The sequence below is a fragment of the Pleurodeles waltl genome, chromosome 3_1 (assembly GCF_031143425.1).
Source record: "Pleurodeles waltl isolate 20211129_DDA chromosome 3_1, aPleWal1.hap1.20221129, whole genome shotgun sequence".
NCBI classification, from domain to species: domain Eukaryota; kingdom Metazoa; phylum Chordata; class Amphibia; order Caudata; family Salamandridae; genus Pleurodeles; species Pleurodeles waltl.
The window spans coordinates 1,826,852,326-1,826,876,969 of NC_090440.1; the positions used below are offsets into that span (position 1 = coordinate 1,826,852,326).

Sequence of the window (24,644 nt, forward strand, 5' to 3'; positions counted from 1 at the left end):
ATATTTGCATGTTGGGGGTGTGTGCATGTAGGGGTGTGTATATGTTTATGTTCGTGGTCGGGGTAGGGAGGGGGGTTGTGGCACCTTTGGGGGGCAGCAGGGGGGTGGGGGTGTGGGGTGAGGATTCGTGGGGGGTATCGGGGGTGGGGAGATTCCTATCAGTGCCAGGGAAGGAATTCCCTGGCACTGATAGTGCCTACCGCCATGGATCTCATGGCGGTTCCCAACCACCAGAGATCCATGGCGGTATGCAGGGTCCTGATACCGTTGGCGGTCTAGTGACGACCGCCGGGCTGGAGACCGCAATCTCCAGCCCAGCGGTCTTCACCGCCATGGCGGTCGGAATGGTGAAGTGGCGGATGACTGCGGCGTCATAATTCCATTTTTTTTTCCGCCGGCCTGTTTGCAGTCTTACCGTCGCTTTACCACCGACCGCCAGGGTCGTAATGACCCCCTTAATTTTCTAGCCTGCAACATGCAAGTATGGTGCATCTTCAAGAAGTGTATTTTTATTTTTACCTTTATGGTTTGCCCTAGCCACAGAACCTCTTCTTATTCTTACATGGTGGGTGTTTGTCAGACTGAAGCGGGGAGGAAGGGGGTGGGGGGTTAGGGTGGGCTTACCGACATGTGATTGGTGTTGGGAAGCATCTTCTAATTGGAGGAGGCTGGGGCCAAAGTTAAAATAAAGGCTGTAGGCCTAGTTTTGACATGTAAGGAGGTGTCACTTCAACTCTGACTTTACCATGTGACCTTGGGTTCTGGGGTCAAGGAAACAGTGACTGACTGGAAGTTTGTGGGAACCACAGATACACATTTTTATAGAAAGTGACTTTCTACTATTGAAAGGAAATAAACGGAATACAAAAGTGTTACAAAAGTGTTTTTCAGGAGGAGGCGGTTGATATTAATTCAATGGCGCTCAACGGATGATTATAGGTGGGGAAGGATTGTGAGCTACACTAGAACATATTTTCGTAAAAGAATGAGCATCATGATTGTTTTGGAAATCTGGTCTCTATCACAATATCTATTTACTTACTCTATCTCTTTGCAATCCCTCTTGCCACAGTTTTCCTGTGGGATAATGTATTATCAAATTTGTTATAGATAAGTAGCCAATAAAACAGAAGAATTCAAACATGCAAGAACATAGACATAAAGGAAAGTAGGTTGATTATAGTGTTGCAGTGGTAAAGAAATAACTCTTTTGTACACTACTGCAGGTATATCATGGGATTTGTGAGTAAGGCGAAGGAGAGGGTATTGCTGAAGAACAAAGTACCCGGAACGTTTTTACTCCGCTTCAGTGAAAGTTGCATTGGAGGCATCACATTTACCTGGGTTTATCGATTGGAAAATGGCAAGTTGAAGTTGAATTTTCATCTTAAAGGCAATTAGAGATGGACATACCTAAGTATTGCTCACTTTGTTGAAACCTATAAATGGTTTCTTCTATATGAACTGCCAATTTATGAAATTTACCATTTTAAAAATATTGTTCTTTACAAGGACTGAATGGTATTCTTTGAAGTCACCATTGAATTTATCCAGCAGGTAAATCCACTGAAATCACACTAAACACATTTTCTTGAAGAAGGATATTCTCCAGATTGGGTTTCTCGGCATGGTGAATGGCATTCATTAAGAAAAATATGAGGTTACTAGTTTGACACAAAATAACTGTCTGAACCGTTTACACCTGGTTTGTCTTTCGCTAGTTTAACATAACACCACCACATGGGGGATCTGTTTCACACAGGCATTACAAATTGAGGCAAATAATTTTGAAATGTATTTTGGCTCTCTGGGGTCGCTATTGTAAACCATCTTATGGTGTGTGTCAAGGATCCCTTTTCATGATCTTGCTTGATAGCACAGCTGTCGCCAGGCAATTATGTGAGAATCATGCGGCCTTTGGCCCCACCCACCTGTTGGGAGCCAGGAGTAAATATTTGATTGGGCAGAATTTGTGAGCTTTCACAAAAAAACTGCTTACCCTCCACACAGCTATGATAATTTTGTTTATTTATCCAGCTTTCTGAGCTTTAACTTTCAGGGGCACACGCATAAAATTGTAATGCTGTAAAGGTGTCTTAGATAAGTAGACAATTTTTGGTGTTTGCATTTTGTGGCAACAGCACAGGTAGGAGAAGGGAAGTCATTAACCTACATGGATTTTTAGATCTGGCTTGACAGCACTAACCTACACCCATATTAATCTACAGTTATTTGCCTCCACACACATACATATTCATTCCCATGCTATTTACTTGTAAAGCTTCAAGTACAACATTAATATTCCTACTGCATTTTGCATATTCCAGGGGTAATCAAGCTCAAATATGGTAACGCCTTGGTAAAGGTCACTTCCAAAGTGTTTACCAATTAGCTGACCTCTGAAACAAGGCTATTTTGGATAATGTGTGAGGGGATGCCTTGGAATTGCCTGAAATGGAAGAATGGAGCAGTGCTCTGACTTGTTAACTCATGTTATGATTGTACAAATAGGCACACTCACATGTATTTTATTGGTTTTTCAAATGTGAAATGTTGGCAAAGAACAGAGTTCCAACGGGGTAATTAGTTTTTATCAGGTGCCACAATTGACGCAGCTCAACATCGTTGTCGATTAGTTTGGGTCTGCTCTTTCTCATCTAGGCCTCCAAAACGTTTAGTTATTTTGTCAAAAATGAGACGTTGTTTGGTGTCAATTGGTTTTACAGATACATGTAATGCCATTAGTGAAGGACTGAAAAAAAGATCCTGCTGCCCCTATGTAGTTTCATAAGTGTGAACATGTGCAAATTGAAAACTGAGGGCATGATGGTGATTTGACTGGGTGACATTCAAAAGTGGCATTCTGCAGTTTAACTCTGTGTTAACTATGATAAAAGAAACATAGGAAACAATGGAATGTTCTCCTACAGCCCTGAAGGTGATCAATAGGGTGAGACAGATAATCACAGGCATAGGTTTTCAGCTGTGAATATACCATATTCTTTCTGATGGTCGGCACAGGCACTTCCTATCCATGACTGACTCCTAATTAGCCACTGCCTAAGAAGTCGTAGTGATCCAAAAAGTGCTGAACTGGTGGTCATATTCTTCTAGTACCTTGGAGAGCATTGGGAGACAGAACATTGGTTGATAGCTGAGTAGGACCTAGCTGTGAAATTATGTTTTTAAGTAGTCAAGTAACGTCTGAAGTACCATCCAGTTGCTCTGCAAATTATAATGAGTTGGCAACCTGGATTGTGAGCCCTATTGTGACACCTACAAAGAACGAGGAAGTAAGGAGGTGGCATGAAAGGAAATATGAGGGAAGGGAAGAGGGTCATGAACCCTGAAAGCAGCAGATGAGGGAATTAGTACATAGTTATTGACTGGTGACCCCCATTAAACCGCATATCGAAGCAATTTCCTGATGCTTTGACCAACTGGCAGTAGAGACTGTGGGGTTCAGACATGAGCAGCTGGCACAGATAAGAAACAATGAGAGCAAGGAAGTCAAAAGGAATCCAAGAGTACAGTTTTGTGGCAATAAAAGCAACCAACACAAGAGCCTGGTCCATTAAATACGGCCATTTCCTTTAAATGCATAGAAGAGTAAAGTACTGTGCATTCACTTGCACATTTTTCTGGTCCTGACTTCACTAGGACAGAAAGATGCTATGAAGTGAGTGCCAGATTTAGAGTTTGGCGGATGGGTTACTTCATCACAAACTTGATGGATATCCTGCCCGCCATATTGGGATGGTGGAAAATGCATGCCTGCCTGACCCACTTCAACGTGCCACAAATCCAAGCTGTTCTTGAGAGAGCAACCACATTTTGCAGAGCCCACTAATGCAAAACTATGCCAAAATATCCTCTGAAGTCTCCTTTGGAGCAGGCTGTGCAGGTGAGCTTAGGTGTCACAACAGGGAGACATCTGGGAATTTGACATTTGCTGTGATTCCTTATAGGACTTCAGACACAGCCAGTGGCTTGGAGGTGTTAGTGAATAACGGCACTGGAAAAGGAAAGACGCCTGCACAGTCGTCAGTCAGAATAGTCTGAAGTGCTCTTCCAGGCACATTGAATAACTATAGGCATAGAGTGGTCCTTTCGCAAAAATCGGTTTTGGAATAGAATCTGAATGATGGTGCTGTCTGTGTGTCTTTAGGTGTGTATTTGGGACGGGTCTATTTTTACCTCTAGTTGGATAATGACATCTTTGTTGATGCTTGCAAATTTTGTGATTCTAGAGAAGATGAGGATACTCTGGAATAACCTGCATTCTTCTTCCAGGCAGTTAGGATTCAGGCTGCTATAAAAACTATGGGGGTGATTCTAACCCTGGCGGGTGGCGGAGGCCGCCCGCCAGACTTCCCTCCTCCAGAATACCGCACCGCGGTCAGAAGACCGCTGCGGTTATTCTGGGTTTCCCACTGGGCTGGCGGGCGACCGCCAAAAGGCCGCCCGCCAGCCCAGTGGGAAACACCCTTCCCACGAGGAAGCCGGCTCCGAATGGAGCCGGCCGAGTGGGAAGGTGCGACGGGTGCAGTTGCACCCGTCGCGAATTTCAGTGTCTGCAAAGCAGACACTGAAATTCAGGGTGGGGCCCTCTTACGGGGGCCCCTGCAGTGCCCATGACATTGGCATGGGCACTGCAGGGGCCCCCAGGGGCCCCACGACACCCCATACCGCCATCCTGTTCCTGGCGGGCGAACCGCCAGGAACAGGATGGCGGTATGGGGTGTCTGAATCCACATGGCGGCGCAGCAAGCTGCGCCGCCATGGAGGATTCAGCAGGGCAGCGGAAAACCGGCGGGAGACCTCTTTTCTCTTCTGACCGCGGCCAAACTGCTGCGGTCCGAATGCCCTGCGGGGCACCGCCAGCTTGTTGGCGGTGCTCCCGCCGACCCTGGCCGCCGGGGTCAGAATGACCCCCTATGTTTGTTAGGAAGTGTTTTTTTTGTAAGTGATGACAGTAGCCATTGGCTACTAACCCCCCAGACCTAAACACGCCCTTAAAGTTAGTATTTAAGGGCTCCCCTGAACCTAGGAACTCAGATTCCTGCAACCTAAGAAGAAGAGGACTGCTGAGCTGAAAAACCCTGCAGAGAAGACGGAGACACCAACTGCCTTGGCCCCAGCTCTACCGGCCTGTCTCCCCCCTTCGGAAGAAAACTGCTCCAGCGACGCTTTCCCCAGGACCAGCGACCTCTGATTCCTCAGAGGACTGCCCTGCTCTAAAAGGACCAAGAAACGCCCGAGAACAGCGGCCCTGTTCACCCAAGACTGCAACTTTGTTTCTAAAGGAGCAACTTAAAGGCAACAGCGTTTCCCGCCAGAAGCGTGAGACTTGCAACCCGGCGACCCCAACTCGACTGGTGGAGAAACAACACTTCAGGGAGGACCCTCCGGCGACTCAGAGCCTGTGAGTAACCAAAGTTGTCTCCCCTGAGCCCCCACAGCGACGCCTGCAGAGGGAATCCCGAGGCTCCCCCTGACCGCGACTGCCTCACTCTAAGATCCCGACGCCTGGAAAAGACCCTGCACCCGCAGCCCCCAGGACCTGAAGGATCGGAACTCCAGTGCAGGAGTGACCCCCAGGAGGCCCTCTCCCTTGCCCAGGTGGTGGCTACCCCGAGGAGCCCCCCCCTTGCCTGCCTGCATCGCTGAAGAGACCCCTTGGTCTCCCATTGATTCCTATTACAAACCCGACATGTGTTTGCATACTGCACCCGCCCGCCCCCGTGCTGCTGAGGGTGTACTTCCTGTGCTAACTTGTGTCCCCCCCGGTGCCCTACAAAACACCCCTGGTCTGCCCTCCGAAGACGCGGGTACTTACCTGCTGGCAGACTGGAACCGGGGCACCCCCTTCTCCATTGAAGCATATGCGTTTTGGGCACCACTTTGAACTCTGCACCTGACCGGCCCTGAGCTGCTGGTGTGGTAACTTTGGGGTTGCTCTGAACCCCCAACGGTGGGCTACCTTGGACCCAAACTTGAACCCTGTAGGTGGTTTACTTACCTACAAAAACTAACAAATACTTACCTCCCCCAGGAACTGTTGAAAATTGCACAGTGTCTAGTTTTAAAATAGCTATATGTGTTTTATTTGAAAAGTATATATGCTATTGTGATTATTCAAAGTTCCTAAAGTACTTACCTGCAATACCTTCCATGCAAAGTATTACATGTAGAATTTGAACCTGTGGTTCTTAAAATAAACTAAGACAAGATATTTTTCTATACAAAAACCTATTGGTCTGGAATTGTCTCTGAGTGTGTGTTCCTCATTTATTGCCTGTGTGTATGTACAACAAATGCTTAACACTACTCCTTTGATAAGCCTACTGCTCGACCACACTACCACAAAATAGAGCATTAGTATTATCTCTTTTTGCCACTATCTTACCTCTAAGGGGAACCCTTGGACTCTGTGCATACTATTCCTTACTTTGAAATAGTGCATACAGAGCCAACTTCCTACATTGGTGGATCAGCGGTGGGGTACAAGACTTTGCATTTGCTGGACTACTCAGCCAATACCTGATCACACGACAAATTCCAAAAATTGTCATTAGAAATTGATTTTTACAATTTGAACTATTTTTCTAAATTCTTAAAAGTCCTGCTAGGGCCTTGTGTTAGTCCCTGTTTAGCATTTCTTTTAGAGTTTAAAATTTTTGTGAAAGTTTGAATTAGATTCTAGAACTAGTTTTAGATTCTTAAAAAGTATTCCAACTTTTAGAAACATAATGCCTGGTGCAGATGTGAATATGGAGGAACTCGACCTCACACCTTACCTCCACCTTAAGATGAGGGAGCTAAGGTCACTCTGCAAAATAAAGAAAATCACAATTGGCTTAAGACCCTCCAAACAACAGCTCCAGGAGCTTTTGGCAGAGTTTGAAAAAGCCAACCCCTCTGAGGATGACAACCCAGAGGAGGATGTTAGTGACATGGAGGAGGATTCCCACCTTCCAGTCCTAACTAGGGAACCCAGGGACCCTCAATCCATGATTCCAACTGTGATAGTCAGACATGCTGCTTCCCTCACAGGAGGGGCCAGCACCTCTGAAATCACTGAGGATAGCCTCAGTGAAGGGGACATCCAGTTAGCCAGGATGGCCAAAAGACTGGCTTTGGAAAGACAGATCCTATCCATAGAAAGGGAAAGACAAGAGATGTGCCTAGGTCCCATCAATGGTGGCAGCAACATAAATAGGGTCAGAGATTCTCCTGACATGTTGAAAATCCCTAAAGGGATTGTAACTAAATATGAAGATGGTGATGACATCACCAAATGGTTCACAGCTTTTGAGAGGGCTTGTGTAACCAGAAAAGTTAACAGATCTCACTGGGGTGCTCTCCTTTGGGAAATGTTCACTGGAAAGTGTAGGGATAGACTCCTCACACTCTCTGGAAAAGATGCAGAATCTTATGACCTCATGAAGGGAACCCTGATTGAGGGCTTTGGATTCTCCACTGAGGAGTATAGAATTAGATTCAGGGGGGCTCAAAAAACCTCAAGCCAGACCTGGGTTGATTTTGTGGACTACTCAGTGAAAACACTGGATGGTTGGACTCAAGGCAGTGGTGTTAATAATTATGATGGGCTGTACAATTTATTTGTGAAAGAACACCTATTAAGTAATTGTTCAAATGATAAACTGCATCAGCATCTGGTAGACCTTGGACCAATTTCTCCCCAAGAATTGGGAAAGAAGGCGGACCATTGGGTCAAGACTAGGGTGACCAAGACTTCCACAGGGGGTGACCAAAAGAAAGGGGTCACAAAGCCTCCCCAGGGGAAAGGTGTTGAGACATCCAAAAACAAAAATAGTAAAGAGTCTTCTTCAGGCCCCCAAAAACCTGCACAGGAGGGTGGGCCCAGAGCCTCTTCACAAAACAATTTTGGGTACAAGGGTAAAAAATTTGATCCCAAAAAGGCCTGGTGTCGTAGCTGTAATCAGCCTGGACACCAAACTGGAGACAAGGCCTGTCCCAAGAAAAGTACCACTTCTAACTCCACTCCAGCTAACACTGGAATGGCTAGTCTCCAAGTGGGATCAACAGTGTGCCCAGAGCAAATCAGGTGTCACACTGAAGCTACATTAGTCTCTGAGGGTGGGGTGGATTTAGCCACACTGGCTGCCTGGCCTCCTAATATGCAAAAATACAGGCAGCAGCTCTTAATTAATGGGACAAGTGTAGAAGGCCTGAGGGATACAGGTGCCAGTGTCACCATGGTGACAGAGAAACTGGTTTCCCCTGGTCAATACCTGGCTGGACAAACTTATCCAGTCACCAATGCTGACAATCAAACTAAAGTACATCCCATGGCTATGGTAACTTTAGAGTGGGGAGGGGTCAATGGCCTGAAACAGGTGGTGGTCTCCTCAAATATCCCAGTAGACTGTTTGCTTGGAAATGACCTGGAGTCCTCAGCATGGGCTGAGGTAGAACTGAAAACCCATGCAGCCATGCTGAGTATCCCTGAACTGGTGTGTGTCAAGACAAGGGCACAGTGCAAGGCTCAGGGTGAAAAGGTAGAGCTGGAGTCTGGAAAAAGGGCCCAGCCTACCAAGAGGAAAGGAAAGACAACTGGGAAACCAGCTGCATCACAACAACAAAAAGAGAACCTCTCTTCTCAGGAAGAAGTTCTGCCCTCTGAGGGAACTGAGCCTATGGAGTTAGAACCTTATCAGGTTGAGCTCTTAGGCCCAGGGGGACCCTCAAGGGAGCAGTTGTGTAAGGGGCAAGAAACCTGTCCCTCTCTTGAAGGCCTTAGGCAGCAAGCTGCTGAAGAGTCCAATGGCAAGAAAACTGGAACACATAGGGTCTATTGGGAAGATGGGCTCCTGTACACTGAGACAAGAGATCCCAAAGCTGGTGCCACTAGGAGAGTGGTAGTGCCTCAGGAGGTCAGAGAGTTCATACTGACCTTAGCCCATGATATTCCCCTTGCTGGGCATTTGGGACAAACCAAGACGTGGGAGAGACTAGTCAACCACTTCTATTGGCCCAACATGTCCCAGAAAGTTAAGGAGTTTTGTGTCTCCTGTACCACCTGTCAAGCCAGTGGTAAGACAGGTGGACATCCAAAGGCCCCCCTCATTCCACTTCCAGTGGTGGGGGTCCCCTTTGAAAGAGTGGGTGTGGACATAGTGGGTCCACTTGAACCTCCCACAGTCTCAGGAAATATGTACATACTAGTAGTAGTGGATCATGCTACTAGATATCCTGAAGCTATTCCCCTTAGGTCGACTACTGCCCCTGCAGTAGCCAAGGCCCTCATTGGTATCTTTACCAGAGTGGGTTTCCCTAAGGAGGTGGTGTCTGACAGAGGTACTAACTTCATGTCAGCATACCTGAAACACATGTGGAATGAGTGTGGAGTGACTTATAAATTCACTACACCCTATCATCCACAAACTAATGGCCTTGTTGAGAGATTCAACAAGACATTAAAAGGCATGATCATGGGGCTCCCAGAAAAACTCAAAAGGAGATGGGATGTCCTCTTGCCATGTCTGCTTTTCGCTTACAGAGAGGTGCCTCAGAAGGGAGTAGGGTTCTCCCCCTTTGAACTTCTGTTTGGTCACCCTGTAAGGGGACCACTAGCTCTTGTGAAAGAAGGCTTGGAGAGACCTCTTCATGAGCCTAAACAAGACATAGTGGACTATGTACTTGGCCTTCGTTCAAGGATGGCAGAGTACATGGAAAAGGCAAGTAAAAACCTTGAGGCCAGCCAACAGCTCCAGAAGTTTTGGTATGACCAAAAGGCTGCACTGGTTGAATTCCAACCAGGGCAGAAAGTCTGGGTTCTGGAGCCTGTGGCTCCCAGGGCACTTCAGGACAGATGGAGTGGCCCTTACCCAGTGCTAGAGAAGAAGAGTCAGGTCACCTACCTAGTGGACCTAGGCACTAGCAGGAGCCCCAAGAGGGTGATCCATGTGAACCGCTTTAAGCTCTTCCATGACAGGGCTGATGTGAATCTGTTGATGGTAACAGATGAGGACCAGGAAGCTGAGAGTGAACCTCTCCCTGATCTCCTCTCCTCAGACCCTAAAGATGGTTCAGTAGATGGAGTGATCTATTCCGACACCCTCTCTGGCCAACAGCAATCTGACTGCAGGAAGGTCCTGCAACAGTTTGCTGAGCTCTTTTCCCTAACCCCTGGTCAGACACACCTGTGTACCCATGATGTGGACACAGGAGACAGCATGCCTGTCAAAAACAAAATATTCAGACAGTCTGACCAAGTTAAGGAAAGCATCAAGGTGGAAGTCCACAAGATGCTGGAATTGGGAGTAATTGAGCACTCTGACAGCCCCTGGGCTAGCCCAGTGGTCTTAGTCCCCAAACCTCACACCAAAGATGGAAAGAGAGAGATGAGGTTTTGTGTGGACTACAGAGGACTTAATTCTGTCACCAAGACAGATGCCCATCCCATTCCTAGGGCTGATGAACTGATTGATAAATTAGGTGCTGCCAAATTCTTAAGTACCTTTGACTTAACAGCAGGGTACTGACAAATCAGAATGGCACCTGGAGCAAAAGAAAAGACAGCATTCTCCACACCTGATGGGCATTATCAGTTTACTGTTATGCCCTTTGGTTTAAAGAATGCCCCTGCCACCTTCCAAAGGTTGGTGAATCAAGTCCTTGCTGGTTTGGAGTCCTTTAGTGCAGCTTATCTTGACGATATTGCTGTCTTTAGCTCCAGCTGGCAGGATCACCTGGTCCACCTGAAGAAGGTTTTGAAGGCTCTGCAATCAGCAGGCCTCTCTATCAAGGCATCCAAATGCCAGATAGGGCAGGGAACTGTGGTTTACTTGGGACACCTTGTAGGTGGAGGCCAAGTTCAGCCACTCCAGCCTAAGATCCAGACTATTCTGGACTGGGCAGCTCCAAAAACCCAGACTCAAGTCAGGGCATTCCTTGGCTTGACTGGGTATTACAGGAGGTTTGTGAAGGGATATGGATCCATAGTGACAGCCCTCACAGAACTATCCTCCAAGAAAATGCCCAAGAAGGTAAACTGGACTGTAGAATGCCAACAGGCCTTTGACACACTGAAACAAGCAATGTGCACAGCACCAGTTCTAAAAGCTCCAGATTACTCCAAGCAGTTCATTGTGCAGACAGATGCCTCTGAACATGGGATAGGGGCAGTTTTGTCCCAAACAAATGAAGATGGCCTTGACCAGCCTGTTGCTTTAATTAGAAGGAGGTTACTCCCCAAGGAGCAGCGTTGGAGTGCCATTGAAAGGGAGGCCTTTGCTGTGGTTTGGTCCCTGAAGAAGCTGAGACCATACCTCTTTGGTACTCACTTTATAGTTCAAACTGACCACAGACCTCTCAGATGGCTGATGCAAATGAAAGGTGAAAATCCAAAACTGTTGAGGTGGTCCATCTCCCTACAGGGAATGGACTTTATAGTGGAACACAGACCTGGGACTGCCCATGCCGATGCAGATGGCCTTTCCAGGTTCTTCCACTTAGAAAATGAAGACTCTCTTGGGAAAGGTTAGTCTCATCCTCTTTCGTTTGGGGAGGGGGGGTTGTGTAAGGAAATGCCTCCTTGGCATGGTTACCCCCTGACTTTTTGCCTTTGCCGATGCTATGTTTTGAATTGAAAGTGTGCTGAGGCCTGCTATTCAGGCCCCAGCACCAGTGTTCTTTCCCTAACCTGTACTTTTGTTTTCACAATTGGCACACCCTGTCATCCAGGTAAGTCCCTTGTAACTGGTACCCCTGGTACCAAGGGCCCTGATGCCAGGGAAGGTCTCTAAGGGCTGCAGCATATCTTATGCCACCCTGGGGACCCCTCACTCAGCACAGACACACTGCTTGCCAGCTTGTGTGTGCTGGTGAGGACAAAACGAGTAAGTCGACATGACACTCCCCTCAGGGTGCCATGCCAACCTCACACTGCCTATGCAGTATAGATAAGTCACCCCTCTAGCAGGCCTTACAGCCCTAAGGCAGGGTGCACTATACTATAGGTGAAGGCACCAGTGCATGAGCACTGTGCCCCTACAGTGTCTAAGCAAAACCTTAGACATTGTAAGTGTAGGGTAGCCATAAGAGTATATGGTTTGTGAGTCTGTCAAACACGAACTCCACAGCACCATAATGGCTACACTGAAAACTGGGAAGTTTGGTATCAAACTTCTCAGCACAATAAATGCACACTGATGCCAGTGTACATTTTATTGCAAAATACACCCCAGAGGGCACCTTAGAGGTGCCCCCTGAAACCTTAACCAACTACCCGTGTAGGCTGACTGGTTTTAGCAGCCTGCCACACTCGAGACATGTTGCTGGCCACATGGGGAGAGTGCCTTTGTCACTCTGTGGCTAGTAACAAAGCCTGCACTGGGTGGAGATGCTATCACCTCCCCCAGGCAGGAGCTGTAACACCTGGCGGTGAGCCTCAAAGGCTCACCCCCTTTGTTCCAGCACCACAGGGCACTCCAGCTAGTGGAGTTGCCCGCCCCCTCCGGCCACGGCCCCACTTTTGGCGGCAAGGCCGGAGGAAATAATGAGAATAACAAGGAGGAGTCACTGGCCAGTCAGGACAGCCCCTAAGGTGTCCTGAGCTGAGGTGACTCTAACTTTTAGAAATCCTCCATCTTGCAGATGGAGGATTCCCCCAATAGGGATAGGAATGTGACCCCCTCCCCTTGGGAGGAGGCACAAAGAGGGTGTACCCACCCTCAGGGCTAGTAGCCATTGGCTACTAACCCCCCAGACCTAAACACGCCCTTAAATTTAGTATTTAAGGGCTCCCCTGAACCTAGGAACTCAGATTCCTGCAACCTAAGAAGAAGAGGACTGCTGAGCTGAAAAACCCTGCAGAGAAGACGGAGACACCAACTGCCTTGGCCCCAGCTCTACCGGCCTGTCTCCCCCCTTCGGAAGAAAACTGCTCCAGCGACGCTTTCCCCAGGACCAGCGACCTCTGAATCCTCAGAGGACTGCCCTGCTCTAAAAGGACCAAGAAACTCTCGAGAACAGCGGCCCTGTTCACCCAAGACTGCAACTTTGTTTCTAAAGGAGCAACTTAAAGGCAACAGCGTTTCCCGCCAGAAGCGTGAGACTTGCAACCCTGCACCCGGCGACCCCGACTCGACTGGTGGAGAAACAACACTTCAGGGAGGACCCTTCGGCGACTCAGAGACTGTGAGTAACCAAAGTTGCCCCCCCTGAGCCCCCACAGCGACGCCTGCAGAGGGAATCCCAAGGCTCCCCCTGACCGCGACTGCCTGACTCTAAGATCCTGACGCCTGGAAAAGACCCTGCACCCGCAGCCCCCAGGACCTGACGGATCGGAACTCCAGTGCAGGAGTGACCCCCAGGAGGCCCTCTCCCTTGCCCAGGTGGTGGCTACTCCGAGGAGCCCCCCCCTTGCCTGCCTGCATCGCTGAAGAGACCCCTTGGTCTCCCATTGATTCCTATTACAAACCCGATGTGTGTTTGCACACTGCACCCGGCCGCCCCCGTGCTGCTGAGGGTGTACTTCCTGTGCTAACTTGTGTCCCCCCCGGTGCCCTACAAAACCCCCCTGGTCTGCCCTCCGAAGACGCGGGTACTTACCTGCTGGCAGACTGGAACCGGGGCACCCCCTTCTCCATTGAAGCCTATGCGTTTTGGGCACCACTTTGAACTCTGCACCTGACCGGCCCTGAGCTGCTGGTGTGGTAACTTTGGGGTTGCTCTGAACCCCCAACAGTGGGCTACCTTGGACCCAAACCTGAACCCCGTAGGTGATTTACTTACCTACAAAAACTAACAAATACTTTCCTCCCCCAGGAACTGTTGAAAATTGCACTGTGTCTAGTTTTAAAATAGCTATATGTGTTTTATTTGAAAAGTATATATGCTATTGTGATTATTCAAAGTTCCTAAAGTACTTACCTGCAATACCTTTCATGCAAAGTATTACATGTAGAATTTGAACCTGTGGTTCTTAAAATAAACTAAGACAAGATATTTTTCTATACAAAAACCTATTGGCCTGGAATTGTCTCTGAGTGTGTGTTCCTCATTTATTGCCTGTGTGTATGTACAACAAATGCTTAACACTACTCCTTTGATAAGCCTACTGCTCGACCACACTACCACAAAATAGAGCATTAGTATTATCTCTTTATGCCACTATCTTACCTCTAAGGGGAACCCTTGGACTCTGTGCATACTATTCCTTACTTTGAAATAGTGCATACAGAGCCAACTTCCTACAGGCGCTCTTGGAGTAGCTCAGCTCGAAGAAAAGCATTGAGACCATCAATCATGTTGTCCTCTTCTGTTCGTTCTGGTAGCCCCACCACTCTGATTTTGCTGCAGCGTGATCTATTTTCTGCATCTTCGGCCTGATGTTCTAAGGTGGAGATTTTGGTCCCCATTGTGGACAAGTGATCGGTCATCTCAGAAACAGCAGGGGACACCTCAGCAATGTTCCTTTCCTTTGCAGTTAGTCTTTCTAAGAGGCATCAGTGATCATCTCTCAACAGACAAATCTGTCCATAGGGTATCGATTTTGGTCACCAGAGCCTCCATTGAGGCTGCGATTGCCTGCAAGCTGTTTTGAAGTTTGGGCCCTGCAGAGAATCCATCCCAGGACTTGAGATCCCCTGACCGGGCAGTATGGTGTCTCGGTTTTTGGCTGTTTTCCCCATTTCATCTAGTTGCGCCTAAGGAAAGGGCCGCTTTGATCACAATGTTCTGCAATAAGGAACAATACCTCCGGCAAGAAGAAAAGAGTTGGGGAGAGAGAGTTGCTGTCTCTGTCGTCTCCCCACTCCTAGGCAGCAGTAGGTAGTGTCAAGGTGGAGTTGAAGTGTTCTAAGCCAGCACCAGCGGATCCTGCCTGTAACAGCACTAGCTCCTGAAGGCACTACCCACAGCTGAAGCCTCCTCAGTTGACCAGGTGCTGCCAGTCCCCGCTGTTTGTCCGCTGCAGTGCCCTAGCCCTGAGGGTATAAGCGTGTCTCCAGCAGAGGGTGATGAAGTCCCCACAGTCCCCCTCCACAGGCAAGCAGTGGCCACCAATGCACCAGCAAGAGACTTAAAGCAGTACCATCAACAGCTGCTCCAACAACCGCACCAGCTCGTCCAGATGCTCACCAGAACAATGCGCTTTGCTGTTAGCTCACCAGAGAGGTGAAGCCAGCAGTGAGGATTTATCTCTTGATTGCTGCAATACAAGTGTCCAGCAGGTGCAGCACTAAGTAGAGTCTCTAGGATAGGTGGGGCAAGCAAGTGTGTACTAGGTAGGGAGAGGCAGGTCTCAATTGTCTCCTCTCATGTTGTGGGGCCCTCAGTTCCCAATTTCAGAGTGGCATTTTTAATTCACGGGGGTCCATCTCTACGTAGTGTCCCGGTCTTTTAACTTAATGTGATGTCGCTACTATCTTGTGCCCGGCCAGGACAGTAAATACAAAAAGAGAGTCAGGCCTCCCCTTATGAGCCGCTCCCCACTGTAATCACTGCGATTCACCTCTTTGCCTTGTCTGTTGAGGCACCCAGGGGTAGGTTGGGTCCTGTCATCCTTTATTTATTGTATCTTCCCCGAGGTGGGGCCCACTGCATGTGACCGGCCGCACCAGAGGCCCAGCCACTCTCGGCTTCGCATATCTCAGGGCGGCCAGCCCGAGGGTGCTGGCGGGTGCCTCCAGTTCTGTCTGCTCTGCCTGCCGCTTAAAGGGTGCCCTGCCAGAAGTGCCACTGGTTCAGAAGGCGGCACACCTATGTTTCTTGCTGCTTTCTCTGGGTGCGACCACCCTGGCCTCCGAGTGCAGTCCACTCAGGGTGCCACCATTTTGCATCCCGTGAGGCTCCACTTTGCTCCTCTATGGGGGTATCAGGTGCACGGCGTAGGCTGTTTCCGTCCTATGGTGCACCCCAGGCTGCATTGGGGCTCAGAATGGCTCTGGAAGGAGACGAGGCCGGAGGGTCTCAGAAACTTTCCTCCTCACTTCATTGGTGCCAAGCCACGTACCCTGTTGGCAACTTCCTTGATGTTTAAGTTCAGGAGATAAACTACTTTACAGGAGAAGTGATAAGTGAAGTGTCACAGGAGAGCAAAGATCGTCAAATGATTAGAAAACGTGTTAATTTGGGGGTGAAACTTGATTGTGCAGTTATTTTCTTGCTTCAGTGAATATGTTTGGAAATAAGAAATCGGATAACAGTTACGGTATTATCTATGCACCACACCATCGAACAAGATCAGATGTCCTTCATTCCCTTCCTCACTTAGCAATGTTCTCAGGTTATAAAAGCCTTGTTCATCATTATTTTGTTTTTACAGCTGGCAATTAACCGTATTATGAGGTGCATAGACAGCAATCCTCCTTTCAGGGCATTGCTGAAATAAAACATTCCCCATCCTTGTGAAAGTAATGCACGGTCCTTTAAAAAGAGTGTGGACCCTATATCAAGATTAAAAAGTTGGTATGGATATGCAGATAATCACTGTTGAAGGCTATTGAGCCAAAATAAGTAACAACATGTATGCAAATGTACAGAGTTTTGATATGTCGTTCATTCACTTTCCAAGCAAAATGTGATGTGACTTTCCCATAATTCAAGTGTGAATTATTGAGACACTCAGAATCGATTTATTCTTTAGTCAGTCAGTCAATCCCCAAAAACTTTTATTTCCAAGAAATACAGTCTTATAGAAATATTACATATACCCCCAATTGACATAAACAATTACAAATACCATAAAATCCATACATAGCACTCAATTACATCTAATCCACCAACACTTATCATCAACCTGAAATAAATACAAACAGTAAAAAATTTAAGATTTCTTCACATTAAAACTCAATTGTAAGTCACAGCACGTTATCACATACCTATGAAAAACATTTGAAAAATAATAAGTTACCCAAGGCATACAGCTCATTTTGCCGGGTAAAACATTATAAAGTGCAGTATGTAAGGCCATGCTATCTCAATTCCCAGGGTCTCTTTCAGTCTAGTTCCTGGCATGATCAATACCACCCTATTTGATACGGACAAAACTCAGGGAAAGGTCACAGAACATTATCATGTAACAATTAATAACATTTCAAAAGATGATACATTACCCAGGACACATAGCTTGTTTTGCCGGGTAAACAGTTAAGGTGTGTTCTTTAGTAGATGGACACCCAATCCCACCTTCTTGACTGGGGTCTAGCATGGGCGCCACAACCGGAAATATAGTGGTTTAATGGAAAGTCTTTTTAAGAAAAAGAGAAGGGCAGCATGAACCACAGAGCTCAATCAATCAATCAAAAAATGTATAGAGTGCGCTACTCACCCGTAAGGGTCTCAAGGTGCTGGGGGAGGGGGGCTGGATAAGGGGGGGAGGCCGATTACTGTTCGAAAAGCCATGTCCTGAGGTGTTTTCTGAAGAGCAGGAGGTTCTGAGTCTTGCAGAGGTTGGTGGGGAGGGAATTCCAGGTTTTGGGGGCGAGGTAGGAGAAGGATCTGCCTCCGGTGGTGGCACGTTGGATGCGGGGGACTGTGGCGAGTGCGAGGTCGGCGGAGCGGAGGTGGCGAGTGGGAGTGTGGAAGTTCACTCTTTCATTGAGGTAGGTTGGTCCAGTGTTGTGGAGGGATTTGTGTGCGTGGATGGGGATTTTTAAGGTGATCCTCTTGTCGATCGGAAGCCAGTGAAGGGATCTGAGATGTGAGGAGGTGTGTTCATGGCATGGGAGGTCCAGGATGAGGTGGGCAGCTGCATTCTGGATCCTCTGGAGTTTTCGCTTGAGCTTGAGTGTGGTGCCGGCGCAGAGGGTGTTTCCATAGTCTAGCCTGCTGCTGATGAGTGCATGGGTGACGGTCTTTCTGGTCTCTATGGGAATCCATTTGAATGTTTTTCGTAGCATTCAGAGGGTGTTGAAACAGGAGGCGGTGGTGGCATTGATTTGCTGGGTCATGGAGAGGGAAGGGTCCAGGATGATGCCGAGGTTGTGTGTGTGGTTTGTAGACAGTAGTGGGGATCCTAGGGCGGTGGGCACCAGGAGTTGTCCCATATAGTTTTGTTGGGTCCAAAGATGATGATTTCGGTTTTGTTGGAGTTTAGCTTGAGGTGGTTTGCTGTCATCCATTTAGCGGTGTCAAGGAGTCCAGCGTAGAGGTTGTTTTTAGCGGTGGTTGGGTTTCGGGTGAGGGAGATGACGAGCTGGGTGTCGTCTGCGTAGGATATGATGGTGATTCCGTATGGTCGGAGGATGTTGGCGAGCGGGGCCATGTAAATGTTGAAAAGGGTGGGGCTGAGGGAGGACCCTTGGGGGACTCCACAGATGATCTTGGTGGCTGTGGAGTGGAAGGGAGGGAGGCAGACTTTCTGGGTTCTTTCGGTGAGGAAGGAGGCAAGCCAGTCTAGGGCCTTGTGTTGAGTACCTGCGTTGTGGAGGCATGTGCGGAGTATTTGGTGGCAGACAGTATCGAAGGCAGCGGAGAGGTCCGGGAGGATGAGTGCGACGGTCTCGCCCTTGTCGACTCTGGTTCTGATATCGTCAGTACCTGCAATGAGGGCGGTCTCCGTGCTGTGGTTCTTGCGGAATCCAGACTGGGAGGCGTCGAGTGCGTTGCTTTCCTCTAGGAAGTGAGACAGGAGAGTGTTCACTAGTTTTTCAGCGACCTTGGCGGGGAAGGGGAGAAGCGAAATTGGGCGGTAGTTGGTGAGGTCATCAGGGTCTGCTTTGGGCTTTTTCAGTAGTGCAGTGACTTCTGCCTGCTTCCAGGAGTCTGGGAAGATGGCGTTGTTGAAAGAGCTGTTGATTACGGGGCAAAGCTTGGGTGCAATGGTTGGGCTGGCTTTGTTGAAAATGCGGTGGGGGCAGGGGTGCGAGGGGGAGCCTGAGTGGAAGGAATTCATAGTTTTTTCGGTTTCTTCATCGTTGGTAGGGGCCCAGGTGAGTAGTAGGTTGGGGGGGTGTTGTTGCTGATCGTGTCGGTGGTGGGGGTGGCGAGTGCCTGTGGTGTGAAGCTGTTGTGTATGTCTAAGATTTTGAGGTGGAAGTGGTTGGAGAGGGAGTCGCAGAGGTGTTGTGTGTGAGTGCGGTCGATGTTGCTGGCTTTGGGTTTGGAGAGCTCTTTGATGATGGGAAAGAGTTCCTTGCTGTTGTGTGAGTTACTGCCTATGTGTTCCTTGTAGTATGCCCTTTTGGTGGTGCGTATGAGTTGGTGATGTTTGCGTATGGTGATTTTGAGGATGGAGAAGTTGGTGGTTGAGGGTTCCTGTCGCCAAGCTTTCTCTGTTTTGCGGCAATCACGCTTGGAGGCTTGGAGTTCAGTGGTGAACAAGGGGGCGTTCTTGATGTTGCGGGTGGTGATGTTTCTTCTAAGAGGGGCGATTGAGTCTGCGCAGGTTGTGACCCATTGTGTGAGGTTATGGGCAGCAATGTTGGGATCGTTGGTGTTGGGGGGGTTCTGAACGAGTTGGGCGTTCAGGTGTTCTGTGGGGATCTTGTCCCACATGCGGTAGGGTGTGGTGTGTTGGTGGTGGTGTTGGGGGTTTGGAGAAGGAGAAATGGACGCAGTGGCGGTCAGTCCAGTGGAGTTTGGTGGTGCGAGTGTAGGTTATGTGCCTGCTCGAGGTGAAGATTGCATCTAGTGTGTGTCCTGCTGAGTGGGTGGGTGATGTGACCAGTTGTTTGAGTCCGAGGTTCGTGATGTTGTCTAGAATGGATGTGGAGTTGTGGTCGTGGGGGTTCTCCAGGTGAAAGTTAAGATCACCAAGGAGGATGTAGTCTGTGGAAGTGAGGGCGTGAGGGCTGATGGTGTCAGTGATGGCATCACAGAAGGGGGGCCAGGACCTGGTGGTCTGTAGATGAGGGTTCCTCCAAGGGTGGTGTTGTTGTTTATGTGAATTAGGAAGTGCATGTGTTCTGCGCTGTCTAGGGTGTTGTGTGTTGGTGGTGACCTTAATGCTGTTTTTGTGTATAATGGCGATGCCACCTCCTGGATTGTTTAAACGGTCTCTATGATGGAGTTTGTAGCCATCTGGGGTGGCAGTGGCTATGTCGGGCCCAGATAAGGGGTTCATCCAAGTTTCCGCAAGGAAGGCAATGTCTGGTGAGCGTGATGTGATAAGGTCCCAGAGTTTGATGGCATGCTTGTGTATGGAGCAGGTGTTTAGGAGTATGCAGTTTAGATGTTTGCGGGGCTGTTGTTGTGGTGCGTGATGGTGTTGGTGTGGGGGGTGTTAGTGACGTTGTGGGGTGTGTTGTTGTGAGTTTTGGTGTTGCTGTGGGTTGTGGTGGTGTTGTTGTGGAGTGTGTTGGAGTAGGGTCTGTTGGGGTGGGTGAGGACTGTGTGAAAAGTTTTGGTGTTGATGTTGTGGTATTTGTTGTGGGGAGCGTTGGGGTTGGTGTGGGGCTTGTGGGTGTTTCTGATGTTTGTGGGGGAACAGGAGAACCAGCAAGCAGAGCAGGTGAAAGGTCCCTGCGTGTGTTTGGGGTTGGCTTGGGTGCAGGTGGGGAGTAGTCCTGGGTTGAGGGAGTGGCGTGTGGTTGTTGAGTAGTGTTGTCTGGGGGTTTTGCGTTAGGGGGACCAGGAGGACTGGCACTGGGCGCGGTCCAGGCGCGGATGGGTGCAGACGGGCTTGCCTCTGGCGCGCCCGCACAGCAGCCGCCATTGGGAGGGTGGGGTGGGAGGGTGGAGCAGCTCGGAGGGCCAATGGGTGTGTGAGGGGGGGGCGGGCCACAGTGACTAGCCGGAGCCGGTAGAAAAACGGGCAATGAAAAACAGGCAATGAAGAAATACAGGGGGGGGGCACGCTGGCAGAAACACGCTATGCGAAACACCTCAGAAAAACACAACAGGTCAGGAAAAAGATGGCTATAACAAAATAGATGCAAAAAACAGCAACACAACAGCGATACAAATTACAAAAACACAGGAGGATTACTTACATAACAAACCAGGGAATGCCTACCACTAGGCACCAGGGATGAGGTGCAGGCGGGTGCCTGCGGGTGGAGGAGGGCCTCGAACTGCTGTCCAGGCGGCAGTCGGCAGGATCAGGGGCACGGGGATGGCTGGTGGAGCCAAGTGGACTCCTGGCCAGAACCCGGTCAAGAAGTTACACTGGGCTCCGCGCAGCGGCCGCCATTAAGAGGTTGGGATGGGAGGGTGGAGCAGCTGGGAGGTAGGAAGGAGGGCCAATGGGTGTGCGAGGGGGGCGGGTTGCAGGGAAGGCAGCGGCAGGGGGAACAGTGACTGGCCAGAGCCGGTAGAAAAACAGGCGGTGAAAAACAGGCAACGAGGAAATACAGGGGGGGCACGGGGACAAAAACGCGCTATGCCAAACAGCGCAGAAAAACACAACGGGTCAGGAAAAATATAGCTATAACAAAAGAGATGCAAAAAACGGCAATACAACGGCAATACAAATTACAAAAACACAGAAGGATTACTTACGCGATAAACCAGGGAATGCCTACCACTAGGCACCAGGGATGAGGCGCAGGCGGGTGCCTGTGGGTCGAGGAGGGCCTCGAACTGCTGTCCAGGCGACAGTCGGCAGGATCAGGGGCACGGGGCAGGCTGGTGGAACCAAGTGGACTCCTGGCCAGAACCCAGTCAGGAAGTCACATGGGGCTCCATGCAGCAGAGCCATTTAGAGGGTGGGGTAGGTGGGTGGAGCAGCTGGGAGGCGGGAGGGAGGGCCAATGGGTGTGCGAGGGGGCGTGGCCGCAGGGGAGGCAGCAGCAGGGGGAACAGTGACTGGCCGGAGCCGGTGGAAAAACGGGCAGTGAAAAACAGGCAACAAAGAAATACAGGGGGGGCAAGGGGGCAGAAACGCGCTATGCGAAACAGCACAGAAAAACCCAACGGGTCGGGAAAAATATGGCTAGAACAAAATAGACGCAAAAACTGCAATACAACAGCGATACAAATTACAAAAACACAGAAGGGTTACTTATGCGACAAACCAGGGAATGCCTACCACTAGGCACCAGGGATGAGGCGCATGCGGGTGCCTGCGGGTGGAGGAGGGCCTCAGAGCTCAGCGCTCCCATTCATATTTTCATTTATATGCTTCCCATTTAAACAACAATATGTAATTTGTGCACTTGTCATTCAAGAGCTTAATTAATGCTGTGCAGCAAGGATGAATAGAATAGCAAAATCAACAAATCATATAAGAAATCATCCTGATTCCTGTCAATAAATAAAAACAAGTATTGTAAATCCAATAGGTCTGGTGCTGCCTGTCACCCATTTGGCTTTGTCAATGCTTGTCTCGCTTTGCCAGGTTTTTGCAAAACTTTGGGGCATATTTATACTCTGTTTGCGCCGGATTTGCGTCGTTTTTTTTTACGCAAATCCGACGCAAAACTAACTCCATATTTATACTTTGGCGTTAGACCCATCTAGCGCCAAAGATCCTGGAGTTTTGCTTAATTTTTTAGCGGGGACACCTTCCTTGCGTTAATGGTATGCAAGGTAGGCGTTCCCGTCTAAAAAATGACTCCGAGGCATGTGCGCCATATTTACACTCCCGGGCAAAAATGACGCCCGGGAGTGGGCGGGTCAAAAAAAATTATGTCCACCCGCTTTAGCGTCATTTTTTAACGCCTGGTCAGGGCAGGCGTTAAGGGACCTGTGGGCTCGGAAGGAGCCCAGAGGTGCCCTCCCATGCCCCTAGGGACACCCCCTGCCACCCTTGCCCACCCCAGGAGGACGCCCAAGGATGGAGGGACCCATCCCAGGGAACTTAAGGTAAGTTCAGGTATGTATTATTTTTTTTTCTTTTTGTGGCATAGGGGGGCCTGATTTGTGCCCCCCTACATGCCACTATGCCCAATGACCATGCCCAGGGGACATAAGTCCCCTGGGCATGGCCATTGGGCAAGGGGGCATGACTCCTGTCTTTGCTAAGACAGGAGTCATTTGAATGGGGGTTGGGAGTCAAAAAAAATGGCGCTAATCGGGTTGAGGCGACAATTTTGCCTCAGCCTGACTTGCCCCATTTTTTGGCGCCCAAGCTCCATTTTCCCCTACGCCGGCGCTGCCTGGTGTAAGTCATTTTTTTTTACTCACACCAGGCAGCTCCGCCGGCTAACGTCATTCCATAAATAAGGCGCCCGCATGGCGCTTTGGAATGGCGTTAGCCGGCGTTAAATTTTTTGACGCACAACTGCGTTGGCGCAGTTGTGCGCCAAAAAGTATAAATACGGCCCTTTATTTTTATGGAAGCAGCCGGATCGTCACTAATATATATATTTTTTTAATAGCTAAGAGCAAAATATGTTTTGGTTGAAAGCACATGTTACAATAGCAGTGCCTGGCATTAAAGGGAGCTACTTTGTGTGTGAATGTGCTCTTTGTGAAAGAACAGAATGCCTTCCCTCACAGTGAGGTTAGCCTGTAGGTGGAGTGAACTGACATATTGTCTCATGCTGTATTGGGTGGAAGACAAATGTAAATGACACAGCAGACCAGTGGATAAAGATGGCTGGATGAAAGCTCCTAAATGTTAACATATCATATGAATATTTAGATAAAATTGAAAAGTCTTGTCTAACACCGTAACTAAAAATGTCTGGAAACCGAATAGGCACACTAGGGGAAATGTAGCTTCCATAAGGTCACAACATCATTATCTCCACAATTAGTGTAAGGTAGACTACAAGGATTCAAAGAAACAGGTCACTGAAAGTTAAATGTAAGCTTTTAATTTATATTTAGGTATCACTGGCCTCTCTCCAATTAAATAAGTCAACCATTCTTTTTTATCCCTAACTTCAGTAAAGGCAGTTTTACACATAGATGTTCTGTTCTATTTGAACTTGCTTTTCCAGCTGAAGGAGAAAAACGCACACGTTGGATTTTATCTTCACTAATACTGTGATAAATCATCTCTTGTTCAATTTGCATTTAATTGAAATTAGAGGAGGAGAAATGCGAAGATGCAACCACATAACTATTTGGATGTGGACATGGGCTCACCCTTGTTTATACAACCACAGCCCTGACAGTAAAATGGATTTCGGTACTAAGATTGATTAACACAAATATTTTACAATATGCGCGCTGTAAGGAGGAAAATGACACTATGAACTTACGTGTTGGCTATTCCTCCAGTGTTAAAATTCCTTCCAACAAAGCCAAAGCACCTATCGAAAAATGGTGCACGGTATGAACGCAGCGGACAGGTGAACTGTCAGACCTCATCCATTGTACATGTTCATTTATCATCTATTATTACTCATAGATCTTCCCTCAGTCCACATCCCTCTTCCCTCATCGATCATTCGTATTTTTCATCCATTATACTTTGTTCATTATTCCTCATTCATCCATCATCTGTCACACTCCCATCCCCTTTCCTTTCCTATCCCTTTCCCCTCATACACCGTCTCATAACGCGTATTCATCGTCTCTCGACCATCATTCCTCACTCATCATCTGTCCTTGCTCATCTGTGATCCACCATCCCTAAACAACCAAGATACACAAAATTGTTAATCGTTTCAAGCCCACTTAGTATTTTTCAGACCCCTAAAAGTTCTACTTCAAGCCAAATCCAGTGTAAATGCCTTCATTGGTTATTGCTGTAGCTGCGAACAAAGTAGGAAAACACATTTCTTTGACCTCCGCATCTTCCCCATGCACAGAACTGA

At 48.5% G+C, this 24,644-nt stretch overlaps 1 protein-coding gene across 1 annotated transcript in view; it reads left to right on the forward strand.

The window, feature by feature from the left end:
* The window catches only part of STAT4 (signal transducer and activator of transcription 4), a 522,693-nt gene that overhangs the window by 375,231 nt on the left and 122,818 nt on the right, over positions 1 to 24,644 (forward strand). The window contains exon 20 of the mRNA XM_069225876.1: positions 1,227 to 1,373. Coding sequence (XP_069081977.1) covers positions 1,227 to 1,373 — 147 coding nt within the window. The remainder of the gene's footprint in view (positions 1 to 1,226; positions 1,374 to 24,644) is intronic.